The sequence below is a fragment of the Rissa tridactyla genome, chromosome 2 (assembly GCF_028500815.1).
Source record: "Rissa tridactyla isolate bRisTri1 chromosome 2, bRisTri1.patW.cur.20221130, whole genome shotgun sequence".
In the NCBI taxonomy this organism is placed as follows: domain Eukaryota; kingdom Metazoa; phylum Chordata; class Aves; order Charadriiformes; family Laridae; genus Rissa; species Rissa tridactyla.
The window spans coordinates 112,873,352-112,889,005 of record NC_071467.1 but is presented as its reverse complement, the minus strand read 5'-3'; the positions used below and the strand labels follow the sequence as shown (position 1 = coordinate 112,889,005).

The following is a 15,654-nucleotide window of genomic DNA, read 5'->3' as shown; positions in this document are numbered from 1 at the left end:
GGTAAAGGACAGAAAAAGCAAACACTTGAGACATAATTTTGCTTAAAAGCGTTTTTTTTCCTCTTTCATCTCTCTTTTTTAATGTCACTCGGAATTTTTAGCTAAAAAAATATCCCACAAAGCTCTGTTTCTTCATGGGGATGCTCCAGCTGCTCCTCCTGCACCCAGTAAGAACCTTACAGGGGCACCTTATTTCTAACACAGTTACCAGCTGTGCAAACAGCTAGAATATTGACAGCAAGGATGAGCAGCAGCATAAGGACAATCAAGAAGAAAGAAATGCTCCATTGATATCCCAGCATACTTAGAAAAGAGGAGGGGGAAGAAAAGGGAACATATAACATCTCTGCCGGGTTTCAAAGCTTCTGAGTGCTTCTTCAGGCCCTTTAAAACCCACCATCTTCCTGACCTCAAGAAATTTGAGGGAGGAACCACCCTCCTCAGAGAAACAGATTCTTTTACTTCCCATCATTGTCCTCTTCAGGGAAGAGCGAAGATCTACACACTCAGCGGCTCCTGAAACCTCTCTCCCTTCTACACCGAGGGAGGAAAATAAAGGCTAAGTGACCATAAGATGCAAAAGAGTTAATAAGCATCCCAGTAGTCAGGATGCAGGGTTTCTCTTGGAAAGGACAGAAATGCATGTGGTAGATAAGACTGATTCAGGGCAGAAACTGCAAACGCTGACATAAGCCAATTTTTACATCGTGTAAAATGGGCGGGAGTAGTTCTCTCACCCTCCAGTGCCTTTCTGTATGAGCTCTAAACGACAGCTCGAAAGACGACAGATACCTCACTTCATACTTGCATAACAAGACTACTTTCTTGGTGGCATTAATACAGCTCATGGTGGGCATTAATTTGTACTAGAAAGCTACTATATAATTAATCGCCATTAATCACCTGCGAGCCTTTGTCTGTCCAACAAAGCAAGAAGGAATTGAGGTCAGAATTTAGGATTGCATCGGGAGTGGAATATAAACTCTTTAAGGCACCTTTGTTTTCATGTGTTGTGTTTACAACATCAAGAGGAATTGAGCGCTGCTCCCCAGTAGTGCTTCATCAGCACTGCCACCACAGCAGGCTAACAACACGCAGCAGTTTGAAACCACCCATCGGTTTATTTTGTATAAAACCAGCATTATTATATACCACTGATGAAAGCAATCCACAAAATGAAACCAAGGAAATACATCTCTTCTTTCTATGAAGGCAATTACAAAACTGCCTTTAGCCAGGGTTGGGTTCTGTTCTCAATTACGCTGTTGAAAGGGTACCGTCTCTCCGCTGATCCCAAGCGGTTCTAGCATGATGGTGTTACGTACGATTACAATATATCCTTTTATTATGAGTGCGTTTCTTATCATTTGAAAATAGCAGAACAAAATCTTCCACCCGCCCAAAAAAAAATATCTTTTTACCTGTTACCCTGTAACGACTTCTTCAAAACCAGCACGTTCAAATACACGGCATTCTTCTTAAGACACAATTAAAGAAACTAAAAAAGTAACTGACCTCTTGCCGTTTGAAATTTTGAACATATTCTTCAAACTGTTCATCTTTCGTTTCATCTGCTTTTCCTAGTTTTTGAAGTACCTGCGTTGAAAATAAAAAGGAATAACTTAATATTTATGTCACAAAACACAGACAGTGCTACTTTCAACGCTTCTGTAGAGCATGCAGCACCACACGCGCGAGTGTTGCACACACTACTGTTTACGAAGTTCACACAGGAAACCATTTTGTCAAAATAAAAAAGGATAAAAGCAGGAGTATGGCGTGTGTATGTGTGTGTGGAAATACACTTCAAACCGTGGAGTCCTTGGCGGGCGTGTGGTTTTTTTTAATGAAGCAACTTTTCTTTTAGCAAAGAATACCAGGGTTTCAAAGCAAGGAAGAATGAGAGAAATTTGCTAGTACTGCAAGTTGTCCTCCCATTCAGACAGAGAAAAAAAAAAATCAAATTGCATTAGGTTTTTCTTCTGTTTATGGCTCATTACATCGAATGGTATTAATATTATCCTTATCTGCATGATTTTCAACATAAATCATAGAGAATAAAGAACTGTAAGGCTGCATGAGAAATTGTTACAGCTGATGCCTATTTAAAACTTCTATTAATGTTCATATTTGCTTCCCTCATTAATTCAGCAGTGGATTGTCATCCACTAGACAATAAATATACTGCCATATGTCAGCAGTAAGGGCTATTCATGGGATCGCCACCTCAAAAGTAATTTGACACAGCTACACTTTACACAGTATTTAACTATAATAAATAATATAAAATAATAAACTATAATAATGGCACTATCTATTCAATTTAATATTGAAAACTTATACATAGCTGCAAATAGGCTTCAACCTTCTTGTCAAGCAACCCCCAAATACTCGTAGAGCACTTGCATGCAGCAGGATGAACCACCTCACACAGTGATGTTCAGATTGCTCTCCCATGACAAATGGACCAAACTTTCCATTTTCACAGGAAAAAAAACCCAACCCAAACAAATGGGAAAAACCCCCTACAAAATAGAAACAGTAGCAATGAACTCATACTATGAATAAACATACAAACCTACCTACCATATTATCACTTATTCTTCTCAAAACAAAGACCGTACAGCTCCAGTCCTGGCATATTCTCCCTCTGATTGCCTGCCTCTCCCAACCCCAGCCAGCCCCACACCATAAAACCGGGCTGCACAAAGGTGGGTGAGCATTGCCACCGTGGAAACTGGGGGTCAAGATGATCATGAAAGTGATGCGATGCTACCTGTGGACCTGGCATGTGGAACTTCAAGGAAGTTTTGACATATTTGCAGCAGAAAGACAGAAAGAATGACATCAGAGAGGAAAAAGAGACAAAGACCAGCCTTTTGCTGCTGATAGCTATGTTTCAGCTTTTTGTTTCCCAGGCTCATTTGGGCATTTTGTGTTGCTTTTAAGCCTGCTGACTAGTCCCAAAGACCTCATACGCTCTCATCACCAACGTTCTCATAAAATATTTAAAAGTATCACAGATGGTTTTACAGAGGAATCATTTAATTTAACATTTCAAATCATCACAGACCTACACATTGCTCCTTGTCACCAATGAGCCAAACAGTCTGCCCCCAACAGTGGCACGACTTTGATCCACACCAGGCGTCTCTCTGAAAAATCCAACATTTCCTTTTCAAAGAGGTGGCTGCCAGGTAAGCCTCCTGACCAGAACAATACATTCAAATCATGTTCGCAGGAACAAGGAGCAGGCACGTTAACTGTAGCGTGAGCCATTCACAACATAGGTAACAAACCGTGGCAAGAAAGGTTGTCATGATAAACTCTTTCCCGAAATATCAATAGCACACATCCATGTCTCCAGACGTGCACTCAGGCCCAACAATGCAAGGCTCAGAAGGGAATAACATACCTCTCGTGGCACCTGCCTCCCATGGTTTGGGGTTTTTTTTAATCCTATCTCCAATTTTGAATTTCTGTAAAGGTATTGAGCTGAACTGAGACTAAAATGCAGTGTTAGAACTTGGCCTCTGCAAACACCAACCTTAATCTTAATCCAGGGTTACACTAAATAACCATTAAATAACATAGTTTCCCAATTTTCCTAATCCTAACCCAAGCCGGAACTACAGATACGCCACATGGTTGGAACTAGAAGTGCCAAGCCAGAGGCTTGGCATCAGCTGAAGATACTTGTCCTCAAGGGAGTCCTGCAGCCCATGTCCTACACACAGATAACTGGGGTTCACTCACTCTTTTCCTAAAGACAATCCTAATCCCATCCCCACAATTCTCTATAGAGACAGTGCAGCAGACTGGGGCTAGAATAAACTATTCCTCACAGGTCCCTTTAGATCCCATCCATATAGCCCCATGGACCACTGAACACGTAGCTCAGCCTTTTACAACCAACCTAATTGTAACCACAACTTTATCACTGGTAGTCTAAACAGAGAGATGACCAGACTGAAGGTAAGCCTTAGAAACCAATCTACCTTTCAGCACTTATTTGTGAACTTCTTTTTCAAGGTGGAAGTTTCTTGTCAACAGAAGTCTATAGTTTGTAGTTTATTTTTGCTCAGTTTTGTCACCACCCATACCATAGGGTGTCTTTGGGGTAGGGTTAAGGCCAGATGAAGGTTTGTCTGCAGTGCACACGCGTTCCTCTGACTCCAACCCCTCTTGTAGACAGGCTGAAATAAATTTTAGACACATTGTTCATCCTGTTATATAGAGTACCTGGGTCAAGATTAGAATCGGGGTCTGGTTTAGAGCTAGGGTTAGGAAAAAGTAAGTAGACAGCCTACGCGCATTAGGTTTAGATACTGGTGAAAAGAAAATAGACTGAAAACACCAGGTTACTGGAAAGCATCTTACGGCCCTAAAAGGTAAAATGAAGGCTGTGCTCAGGAGCAGCAAAGTGCCTAACCTCCCCCTTAAGCCTCAGTTCAACCACCCTTCTAGACAGGGATTAGATTTAGTAACAGGAATAGCTCAGTTTATTGGTGGCCCCTGAGGACAGGAGAAGGGTAGATAGTGTTTTACAAAAGCCTTGGAGTGCTCTACAACATGCCAAAGTAAGGAGATCTGGAGAGATAAATGGCTAATATTTTATTTTAGGTCCATGTGGTAAGTAACCCATATTGTGGATTTGGATTCAGGCATTAGAAAAAGGAAGAGCAGAGGAACGTTCAGCTATTGCTGAATGTTCAGTGGTGTGTAGGGCTCAAATGAGGCCTGGACTCAGAGAAGGCAGGTGGCTAGCATTTTATTTTCTTAGCACGCCCATACAGAGAAATAATGTTTGGGGTTAGGGTTAAGAACATTTATCAACGTGTACGGACAGCCTGTACCATTTAAAATAAAATAATTTTTAAAACTAAAGAAATAGACATGAACTAAATCTCAGTAAACGTTCTACAGTCAAGTATTCTGTAGTCTTGCAAAGACTGTACAAAATAGCTGGCGAACATGATCACTCTATCCAAAAAAGAAATAGGTAAAAAGCTACTCCATTTCATATAATTAGACTAAATCAGCTACCAGTAAGTTTTCTCTTAAAATGCCGTAAAAAGACCCAAAAAATCCCCCCAAAAACGAGACAGAATTTGAAGAAGCTGCTTTATTTTTTTCTTCATTTAACTGTGGTCTCCAAACGTGATACTGTACAATTTGCTTAATGCACTGAATTATGTTAAGGATCTAAAATGAATATCAGTGTTGACCCAGCATGTCACTAAGAATACATTAACTAAATAATTAAGTCCAAGTAGCACCGAGAATGAAGTAAAAGCTAAATTTGATTTGATGGTAAACCTAGATGCTGTGGGGTGAATATTACGTAGAAAGAAATTATCTCGCAATGTGGTACTGAGGTAAATACATGACAGAATCTACACAAACACATAAAATCTGAGTAAGGACATCAAGCATGTCTGATATCATTCATAAATGTCAGCAAGAGCACACATTGAGATACAAAATGCAAGAATATTTCCATTTGGGGATATTGCACCTTCAGCAAACCTTTTGGAAGACAGAAGACTAAACAGTTCCCCTTTAAAGCCTCCTAAGTGCCTTCATTTACCAAATAATACGTTTCAGTTCTATGAGCATCTGAAGCGTTAGGAAGAAAAAGTCACTAATTTGCTGATCTTGAATTAAAATGATCTATTTTACAATGACTGTGATGTGTTGTTAAGTGTCTGCAACATGCCAAAGGAAGGAAACTAATATAATTGAAAAAATTACAGATGAGCTTGAGTAAGCTTGATTACGTTGAAAACTCATGTCTTGCGGCAAGGATGACAGTGTTATAATAATAGCTTCTGAGACTACCACCCTGACAGGTCTATGCATCCTCCCCTAAAAAAGTTTCCAAGACTATGGCAATTCAAGGAAAGAAAATAAATAAAAATATTAAAAAAAAAAAGAAGACAAAAAAAAAAGAAACTGATTCTCTGATGTAAACTGTGGCCACGCAGGAGCTGCTTTAAGAGCAGCTGAGTTCCCTGCACAGCAGCAGCGTGGACGGTGTTATAGATTGTGGCCCAACAATCGACAGGAACCAGTCCAATTAATCAAATTAGTTTATTAAGCAAGCGGCAGCAAGCAAAACAGCGCTGGGCGGCCAGGGAGTCTTTGCTCCGCCAACGGCGCACACCCACTTCCCGAAAGTAGCTGATTATATACTCTTCTGGTTCCCGCATATGTGTCAATCCTGGTATATTCTGTGTCTGAGCGACGTGTTGCTAGGGGGTCGGTCTTGTCCCGCCTCCTGATGGTCGTGAGGCTGAAGGCTCCTCATCTTTATCAGTGTCCTTGGGGAGACTCTTTTCAGCTTATCGCACAACTTAGCTCTTCCCTTTGAAGTGTTAAAGCACACCAGATGCCTGTGATTTAGGCCTTGAGGTGTCAAAGCGCACCAGACAGCACACCGGATGCCTGTGATTTAGGCCTTGAGGTGTCAAAGCGCACCAGATAGCACACTGGATGCCTGCGATTTAAGTATGTGAAGAGTCGAAACATTGTAATTTTTCACCAGCCTTTAAGAAAGCCTGATTTGATTAACAAACATGATTTTATTTATTACAGACAGGAGTTGACAGTAACCTCACCAGACATCCCAACACGCATCATCCCCAGTCACGCATCAGTATTCTTAAAGAACAACCAACATGTTCAAAAGCACTCAGGGCACGAAGACGTGTCTACTCAGACAGCATTACCCAGGACAAGACTTTATCATAAATTCCCAGGACTGTTAAAACAATGAAAAAACTAAGCTAATCTAATTCGCCTCAAGTAGCACTATTTAAGGATATTGCAGAACAATAACAGTATGAAAAGCAAGACAAACACTTGCGAGATTCCAAAACCGTTGTCATGGTCTCACTGCCCAAAATCTTTTGAGAATAGCAAAGTGCTCCGGTTGTCAACAGATGCAAACTCATGCATTTACAACACTGTTCCACAACACTTTTTTTCTAATACCATACACTTCCACAACCTGTAAAAGAAATGCTAGAGCTGCATATGTGCAGCTTTCCAAAGGAGTTTCAGGATGGTACTTCTGGGCAGAAACTGGTCAAAATGAAAGCAGACCATTCAGGAGAAATAATTTTAGAGTTATCTATGTGCAAAACCATCATAAGGATTTCAGCAAATGCTCACAAAACTGAAAGTATTTGGTCGATAGAAAATATAAGCTTTGAAAGACGCTTCTTATGATGCACAACAAGAATGCTTATCTGAGGTGAAAAAAAGAAACACAATGGGAAAAGCTGGAAGTAAACGTGACTGTATTTCAGCTTACCCAACTACAAAATAGTACCTGACAACTCATACAGCAAACATATAATGACTCTAAGCTTAACACAGCCTGACAGTAATTCCAGACAGACCAAAAACTCCACCTCAAAAACCTCCCCCACCCCAAACACAGCCCTCCCCCTGAAAAAACCACACAGGCACTGCCAAATTTAAAAAGACAATTTTTTTCATGTGATGGGATGCTATACAAAGCATCCAACACCACAAAACCATGTGTCCAATTAGAAAAGTTTTGTGCCCAATTAGAAAAGTTTCGCGTGATCCATGATCCCAGATGGTATTTGAGAAGTGCAGGAACAAAGTTTAAGAAACCCTGTTTGTCCCAGATATAACAGCTAGCTTAGAAGACAACACATCAAAGTATGAAGCCTGGAACAGAACTAATTCCAAAACATATCTAGTGACTCTCACTCAAGCGTGAGAGCAGGGTGCGAAACCCAAGAAACAGAACAAATACTCAAGACTCACTGAAGCCACTCAAGATTCCCACCTCCTCACCATTAGCATGTGGGTAGTTGAAGTGAAACCAGAGGAAGAATCATTGCAAGATGCTACTTGGTTGTTCCCCTGCAAAGGGAGGCAGGAAGAGACAGTGAACTGGATTACAGATACGCAAGTGTAAAGCTGACGGAACTACTTGTTTAGTCCAACTAATAAAAAGTCTCCCTTCCAAAGAGGTAACATTCATATCTAACTACTCAAGATCTACTTGGGTGGCACTTAAAAACAAAACAGAAATAAACCTTTTTTTTACCACGATGTCAGAGTCTACAGTTTATCCTGCCTCCATTTCATGCCAGCACTGAAATCTCAAAATTTGGTCAAAAAAAGATGGGCAGAGAGGTATTTTTCAATATTGTTACATGGTAGCATTAAAACACGCACAATGTATTTCATAAAAATTAGATGGAATTTCCTAATTAGAAAAATAATAAATAAAAGGGTCTTTAAAAACCTGTTAATTTTTTTCTCTAGTGCTGTTCTTTGTTTTCTCTTTGAGTTTTGTGAGTTTTCTTGGACAAAGTTATAATTGTATATGAGCAACAAGCGTTCAAAAAAATATAAAGTCCACAAAATTTTTGGTACTGTATTAATTTCTGCAGAAATTAATTTACATAGAATATGACCTAAAGTCTCAGGGTATGCGTGCAAAGCAATTGTTACTATCATCGTTAGGGAAAGTGACTCATGGGGTAAACAAGGTGGGGTTTGTTTAGGGTTTTTTTCAGTTTTTTTGCTCTAAGAATTTCCATTTGAGAGTGCTGGAGTAAGTTTCGGACTAAACAGAGCAAAAGATCAACATTCTTCGGCTTTCATGCTAATAAGTTAGGCAGCTGAGCACCTTAGGGAAAAAGGCACAGTATTTAACACTTTCTTTTTAGGGTTAAAGCCTTGGTTTTCCAAACAAGCTCAGTTTTTTGGCCCAGACAGAGACCATACCATATTTAACATTCTTAGGATTTTGTAAAGTAAGTAGTTCAGCAACCAGAACATACCCAATTAGTGTAAGTTACCATTTTATCATGAACTTAAGATACATGCCTGAAATAGCACAGTGTATTGCTCAGTTTCAATTCTGCTATGAATATTTTGATCCCAACATAGAATCACAGAATGGTAGGGGTTGGAAGGGACCTCTGGAGATCATCTAGTCCAACCCCCCTGCCAGAGCAGGGTCACCTTAGAGCAGGTTACACAGGAACGCGTCCAGGCGGGTTTTGAATGTCTCCAGAGTGGGAGACTCCACCACCTCTCTGGGCAGCCTGTTCCAGTGCTCTGCCACCCTCAAAGTAAAGAAGTTTAGTTCATGTTTAGGTGGAACTTCCTATGCTCAAGTTTGTGCCCATTACCTCTTGTCCTGTCCCCGGGCACCACTGAAAAGAGCCTGGCCCCATCCTCCTGACACCCACCCTTTTAAGTATTTATAAGCATTGAGAAGATACCCCCTCAGTCATCTTTCTTCCAGACCGAAAAGACCCAAGTCCCTCAGCCTTTCTTCATAAGAGAGGTGTTCCAGTCCCCTAATCATCGTGGTAGCCCTTTGCTGTACCCTCTCCAGCAGTTCCCTGTCCCTCTTGAACCGGGGAGCCCAGAACTGGACACAGTACTCCAGATGCGGCCACACCAGGGCAGAGTAGAGGGGGAGGATGACCTCCCTCGACCTGCTGGCCACACTCTTCTTGATGCACCCCAGGATGCCATTGGCCTTTTTGGCCACAAGGGTCCAATGTAACAGGCTCAAATGCTCCTCTTTTCCAAGAGGTGGACTGAATTGCATACTTTCCACTCTATACAGCCTATACACTTTCCAAGAACTCAGGCTTGTCTTTGTGCTGCTACTGCTGCTACTGCTATTCCACCAATGTGCTCCTGCAGAAGCAACAGCTGACAGTGACAAATGTTTGCCCAAGCCTCCAGTCTCATTAATATCTGCTGGAGGGTTGTGGAAAAAAAATTCCTGTGTCATTGACAGGCTCTCAAAAGCCTGAAAATCTGTTTAAAACAGGATACTGAATATTTTACTAAGAAGGCTATAGAAGATGCAGAAAGACACTACAATAAAGCTCTTCACTGCTAAGCAATTGCTTCGTGTGGTGCCGGTTTATCACAGAACCACTCCAGGCAACCCAAGGACTGCAGCTGGCCACCAGGCAGACAAGGGAGCTGAATCAAGAAGGGTGATGCTCTGGCCTGATTTTTAAGTCTCAAGGGTGCATAAAACACAGAGATTATAATTTAAGGAAATATGCTTTAAATCATTAGGGAGCAAATAACAACCCTCCAACCCACAACACACACTACTTTTTTTAGAGAAAGAATTTCTGTGGAGATAGCCAATAACTTTACAAGAGCTCAATCAGACACAGAAGGAGAAAGAAGACTTGCAAGAAACACCTATGCTGTCACCCTCCTCTGACCACTCTCTCTTCTTCCTCATCTGCAGCAGAATCTGAAATCTGGATTGTTTCCGTTACTGATTACTATCTTAAGAAATGACTAAATTTAGCTCAGGTTTCCAGACCAACGTTAGGTGATCTGTAGTTACCACCTCTTTTTTTTATTGTGCACACTTGCAGTATTAATGATATAGAGAACTCCTGAGCATTCAGTAAATTACAGCCAATCTTCATTATCATGTAATGTATCTTCTATCTCTATTATTGTGCCAGTATTTGTTCCCCAGCCTACCACTTAGGTCTTCTCTTAAACTCGGCAAAATAATCCTCATTTTCCCACCATTTACAGTTGAATTTCATTGCTGAAGTTTGACACGGTGGATCACATACTAGGAGAAAGGCCATCATGGTAAACTGCAATTTGGGAGTGTACCATTTGGTGGAGGACTGCAACTCCCCAACGGCTATACTAATATATGACAGAGGCAATTCCTGCTGTACAGGGTCACAAAGCAAAAGGGACATCATATTCTGAACTGCATTAATGCATGGCCCAAGCAATGGAAGAGGGCAGCTTCTAGGTACCAGGCACTCTCTGGTATGGAAGAGCAGAAAAATGACTCTACAGGTCAGACTAACTGTCCATATAATCTACCAACCTCTCTCTATTCCTTCCCAAAGAAGATGCCTAGGGAAGACACCTAACAAGTGTACAGTGACAGTCCTGCAGAACCCTCTCCCAACTCCTAACAAACTGCATTTCAATGAATTCCTGACGTGGCCTCTTTACATTTTATAGCCCTGATGGATTTTCCTTATTGATGGATTGTCCTGCTGCATGTGAAGCTCTGGAAAAGTATTTGCTATTGCAAGAAGCATGAAGGTTCACTTTTCTCATGGCTGCTTTTCTTAATTTTTTGTCAGCTTTTGCTTGCTGGTGCTTTGAGTATTGGAAAATACCATGATGCATGGGAACAGTTCACTAACAAATGAGAAGAGTACTGAATAATACCCAGACAAGCATAAAATACTATGATAAGACATGTTCTCTTAATCAAAATTGAAAAAGGGAAATGTGGTCTTTCTACACAGCGAAATGACAAATGTGAACATTATGCTACGCGAGATGATTACAATAACCTCTCTGCAAATACAGAATCTAATTGTATGTCATTGCCCAGATGATTTAAAAATGCTCTAGAGAGATCCACAAAATAAACAAGATTATGATTCCTCTCAGAATGAAGCCACAGACTTCTACTTTAGTCCTTGGTCATTCGGTTAAAACCAGAAAGTACTTTACAGAGAGCACTGACTCACACTTCACAGGGCACCACAATGCATTGACCATTCTTCACGCTTTTCTTGTAGCATCCGGAAAATTTGGTCTACTGGAAGTAGGCACCCTTGCAAAATTTAAAGTAATAGTTGCTGGCTATCGTTCTGCATAAGTGAGATCCTGAGAGGTCCAGCAGTAAAGCTTAGCTGGGCAGTAGGAATTCAAGGAGACTGAAGTATGAAGCTTTGGAGTTTGCAAGGCTTTGCTTTGCTGGTGAGAAGGGAAGGGATATGTCCTGGTTTGACAACGTACTGCTAGGGACTTCTCCTGCTTGTCTCTGGGGACATTCACAGGGTTTAATGCTATGGGGCTCTCCCACATGGTAAGGTGGTTCATCAGACACTCTCCGCGTGTATTCTGAAAGCTGCTTATTCCCAGTGGACGTGAAAGCCTGGCCCAGCTTCAAAGGACTGCCATGCGCATCAAAAAATAAACTATGGAGAGGCAAGCTGTTAGACCAGCTTTCCCCTTGGCTGTATGACTAGCCTGTACAATCGAGGACAGCAGCCGGGTAGAATTGCTGGAATGGTGCATGGCAGGCAATTTTCTTGGGACGTGGCTTAAAGAGAAAAACAATGGAAAGAAACAAGAAACAACACAGACCAAGCTTAGATGTAGAGAAAAAACACCCAAACAAACAAATAATCAACGAATGAGAAATCAAAGAAAGAATTAAGAGGAAGAAAAACCATTAAGAAAGAAGACAAAGCTAAAAGCAAAGAATCAACTTTGAGAAACTGTGGGTTTGATTCATTTGTCTTCCTGTAGGCATGTCAGATGGCACACGATGTCTCAAACATCTCTGTGCAGGTGGCAAACATGACACGGGACCTATGGAAGTGTCTTCTGGAATAGCAGCTTGAGGCGAGGCAGGATACAACTCAAGCAGCCTATGTGTGGGCAGCTGAATTGAGCTATTAATATCACAGCAACATCTACAAGCCTCAAACTTCTAAGTATTCTTTTTCTTCACAAAATCTCTTAATGCAATAATAGTTCTTTCCTTGCTCACTTTACCATTGGGGAAACAAGGTACAGGAAAGGCAAGTAACTTCTACACCAAGTTCAGAGGAAGTTAATCACAAGCTGGGTACCAAATCTGATTATTTCAGACTAGTATCTTAATGTCTGGGCTATCCTCCTGTGAAAAGGAGATTCATATTACAGAAATCTGCTGTGTTCAGATGATCCGCATCAGAGCTATACAGAAGAGGATGAGTGCTACGCAGAAGAGGAAGAGTAGAGTGAACAAAAAGGCATCCTCAAGAACTGGAAAGACAATCTATTTGACCTTCTCTGGCTATTGTTGCTCTCACACTGCTTGAAAAGATGGATCACTTCTTTTGGTTGAACAAGAGCTAAATTTAACTGCCTGCACAATTAGCAATAATATCCTTGGCTGAATTTCTATGCCCTTTACTGTATCCCAAATAAATCAAAAAGCTACTCTGCTGAATTAATCAAAAATCCCATCAGTTGCTGTTGCTTCTGCCTATACTTAACTTACTCATCTAGTTGAAAAGCATCTGGATATCTTTCTAATAGTGACCAGAGCATCTCAAACTTGTAGAAACTGGCTGTGCACGCAGGCTCGCTTACACTCTCCTCATCACTTTATTTCCTTCCTTCTTACCAGTTTCTCCACTTTCCTATGCCCCTCTACACTTTCAGTTGAGCAGACACTCTCCTTAATACTGTTCCCTCCAAAAAATAACAACGGAAGAAATACTGCCCTGATAACGTTTCACTCTATTCGTGTGACAACTTCATTTATCCGATCTTCTGTTCCCTTCCGGCCCTATTTGGGATACAAGATTTTCAAAGTAGAGACCATCTGATGCTTTACCCACGTAGAGCACCAAAGATAAGGGACCACCATCTTGATTTGTTTGAAGATCCTACCAAAAAGCCACGATTTGTAATAATTTATCTTCTGATGTTTACATTCACCCAGTGACCAGCTAGTTCTTTTGCTGTTTACTTGATAATCCTAGTCCTTACAAACTAGGAAAAAAAGGCTAAAGCAGCTAGTTGAAAAACCTTTTTCACCATATTTTCAATGCATAAAAAGTTGTACAGAACTAACTGTAACATAATTACTATTCACAAAACTTTAATTATTCAAATTAGATTTGGATAATTATAAAAAAATCGAGGAGATTGCCTACATAGATCTTTTTGCAAAACTAAGTTCTGAGATCTTGTAAATAGAAAATTAAAATCAACTTTCATCAACAATGACATTTAGCACAAAAATCTTTTAAGCTGGAAGCAGCCACAATGCAATAAACAAATCTGTCTCCTGTACAGAAGGGCCACCAAAGCTTATCCTTGCACAAGGAAACTAATATAATTTATCCTACCAAAGTCTTCAGCAGTGATACCTGACAGGCAATCTGTCAACACTAAATTAATGAAGTTTTTCTGGGCCAACAAGAGAGATATCAAATATAAAATTGTAATTTATCTGTGGCTACCATAGTTTTGCTTTCTTAATTATACATTTAAATCCTACATGGAAAAAGACAACTTTGTCCATTGCAAACTGTGTCTCTGGATTTTTCACAAGTAGTATGTGATGTTCTTTCTGTCTGCTGGGAGTCAAATGAAAAATAATCAAGCAAAAAGCTTTCCAGTCACAAGGCCAATATAAAGAGCACATTCAATATAAAGGACCTTGAATTTAAAATGCAGATGCATTCTCCCACTGTCTAGCTCCACAGGATATATATAGCAGACTGTTGTTTACTTTATTTAGCTCTGATGATATGCTTTCAGTGAATCAAAGAACTTAAGGAAACCAGGCTTTCGCTTTAAGTAGTGATGCTTTTCAGGCTATTTACCCTTATTCACAGTGTGGTACCTGATTTTTCTGTACTCAGATCCGCGATCCAGTGACAATATTTCCAATTGGTCTTGATTAAACTCAAACTGAACTAATTTATAATAAAAGAAATGGATTTTGGCACTAAGTAGATAAAGAGTGTTAGTGGTAAAATAGAATAGTCCCCTTAGCAGAAGGATATGAAGTTGGTAAATCTGATTTGATAGCATTATAGGTATCTCTAGGCTACTTATCACAAAAGGTAATTTACAAATCAAAGTAATTCTTCAACGTGAAGGAGGAACCAAATAAAAGCTTTCAAAAAAAAAATCAGAATTGCTGGGGAGAAAAAACTGATTTAAAAGAGATATTTTGATTTGACAGAATACGTTTTTCTAATGGCTGCCCGTGAGATTATAATCCACATCGTTAGACCCAAAATTACAGTTACATCAGTAACCATGCAGAGATGATGACAAGCAGAGAGTACAGTTCACCCATTCCTGACAGGGGTAATTAACAGAGCTCGCATGCTTATTGCACTGCCTCAAAGCGTTAACAGGTAAATTCACTTTCCTTCCACCTCACCATTACATCTACAAGACAGGCTACTAGTGGGTTTGTGTCTTATCAGTTTGGCTTCTACATTAATCCATATGCTCAAAGTAGCAATACAGATGCCTAATCTTGACTGCCTCCTCCAGTGACATTTCCACAGCTACTCCTACTTCTTAAGAAAGGTACTGGCTGAGGCTAGAAAGAGATGCCCACATTTGGTCCAGCACACGCTGAGTTGCGGACACTGCCCACCCTGAGGCTCCTTCACGTCCTTCTCTCTGCAGACTTAGGGCGATCTTCATTACAGGACTGGTATAGTGGACCCCCCAGGAAACAACGCCAAAAGTTTCCAGCGTGGTTTGATGGCTTGCCAAAAGAATATTTCACCACCTGTTAAGACAGTCTCGTGTCATGCCACACATAGCAACGCAGAACATGAAGATAACTTTGCAAAACATTTTCCAGATTGATGTTCATCTGTGGAGGAATTTACCGTTTCTTCATAGATTATGAATATATTGCACACTAAATATCAGCGATGTGACTGACGTGGCAACCCTTGCTGATGAGCTACTCTTCACCTTTGGGGTGCTCTAGACCTTTCTCCTCTCTCCTCATCCAGAGGAAGACAGTGACACTGACATAACACTTCCAGGTGAATTCACTCCTCTCTAGATGGAATGATAAGTAAGTTTTTTTCA

At 40.6% G+C, this 15,654-nt stretch overlaps 1 protein-coding gene across 7 annotated transcripts in view; it reads right to left on the bottom strand.

The window, feature by feature from the left end:
• The window catches only part of AMPH (amphiphysin), a 125,252-nt gene that overhangs the window by 65,013 nt on the left and 44,585 nt on the right, over positions 1 to 15,654 (bottom strand). For all 7 annotated transcript variants that reach the window (XM_054193239.1, XM_054193240.1, XM_054193241.1 and 4 more), the window contains exon 2: positions 1,516 to 1,596. In XM_054193239.1, the coding sequence (XP_054049214.1) occupies positions 1,516 to 1,596 (81 nt within the window). The remainder of the gene's footprint in view (positions 1 to 1,515; positions 1,597 to 15,654) is intronic.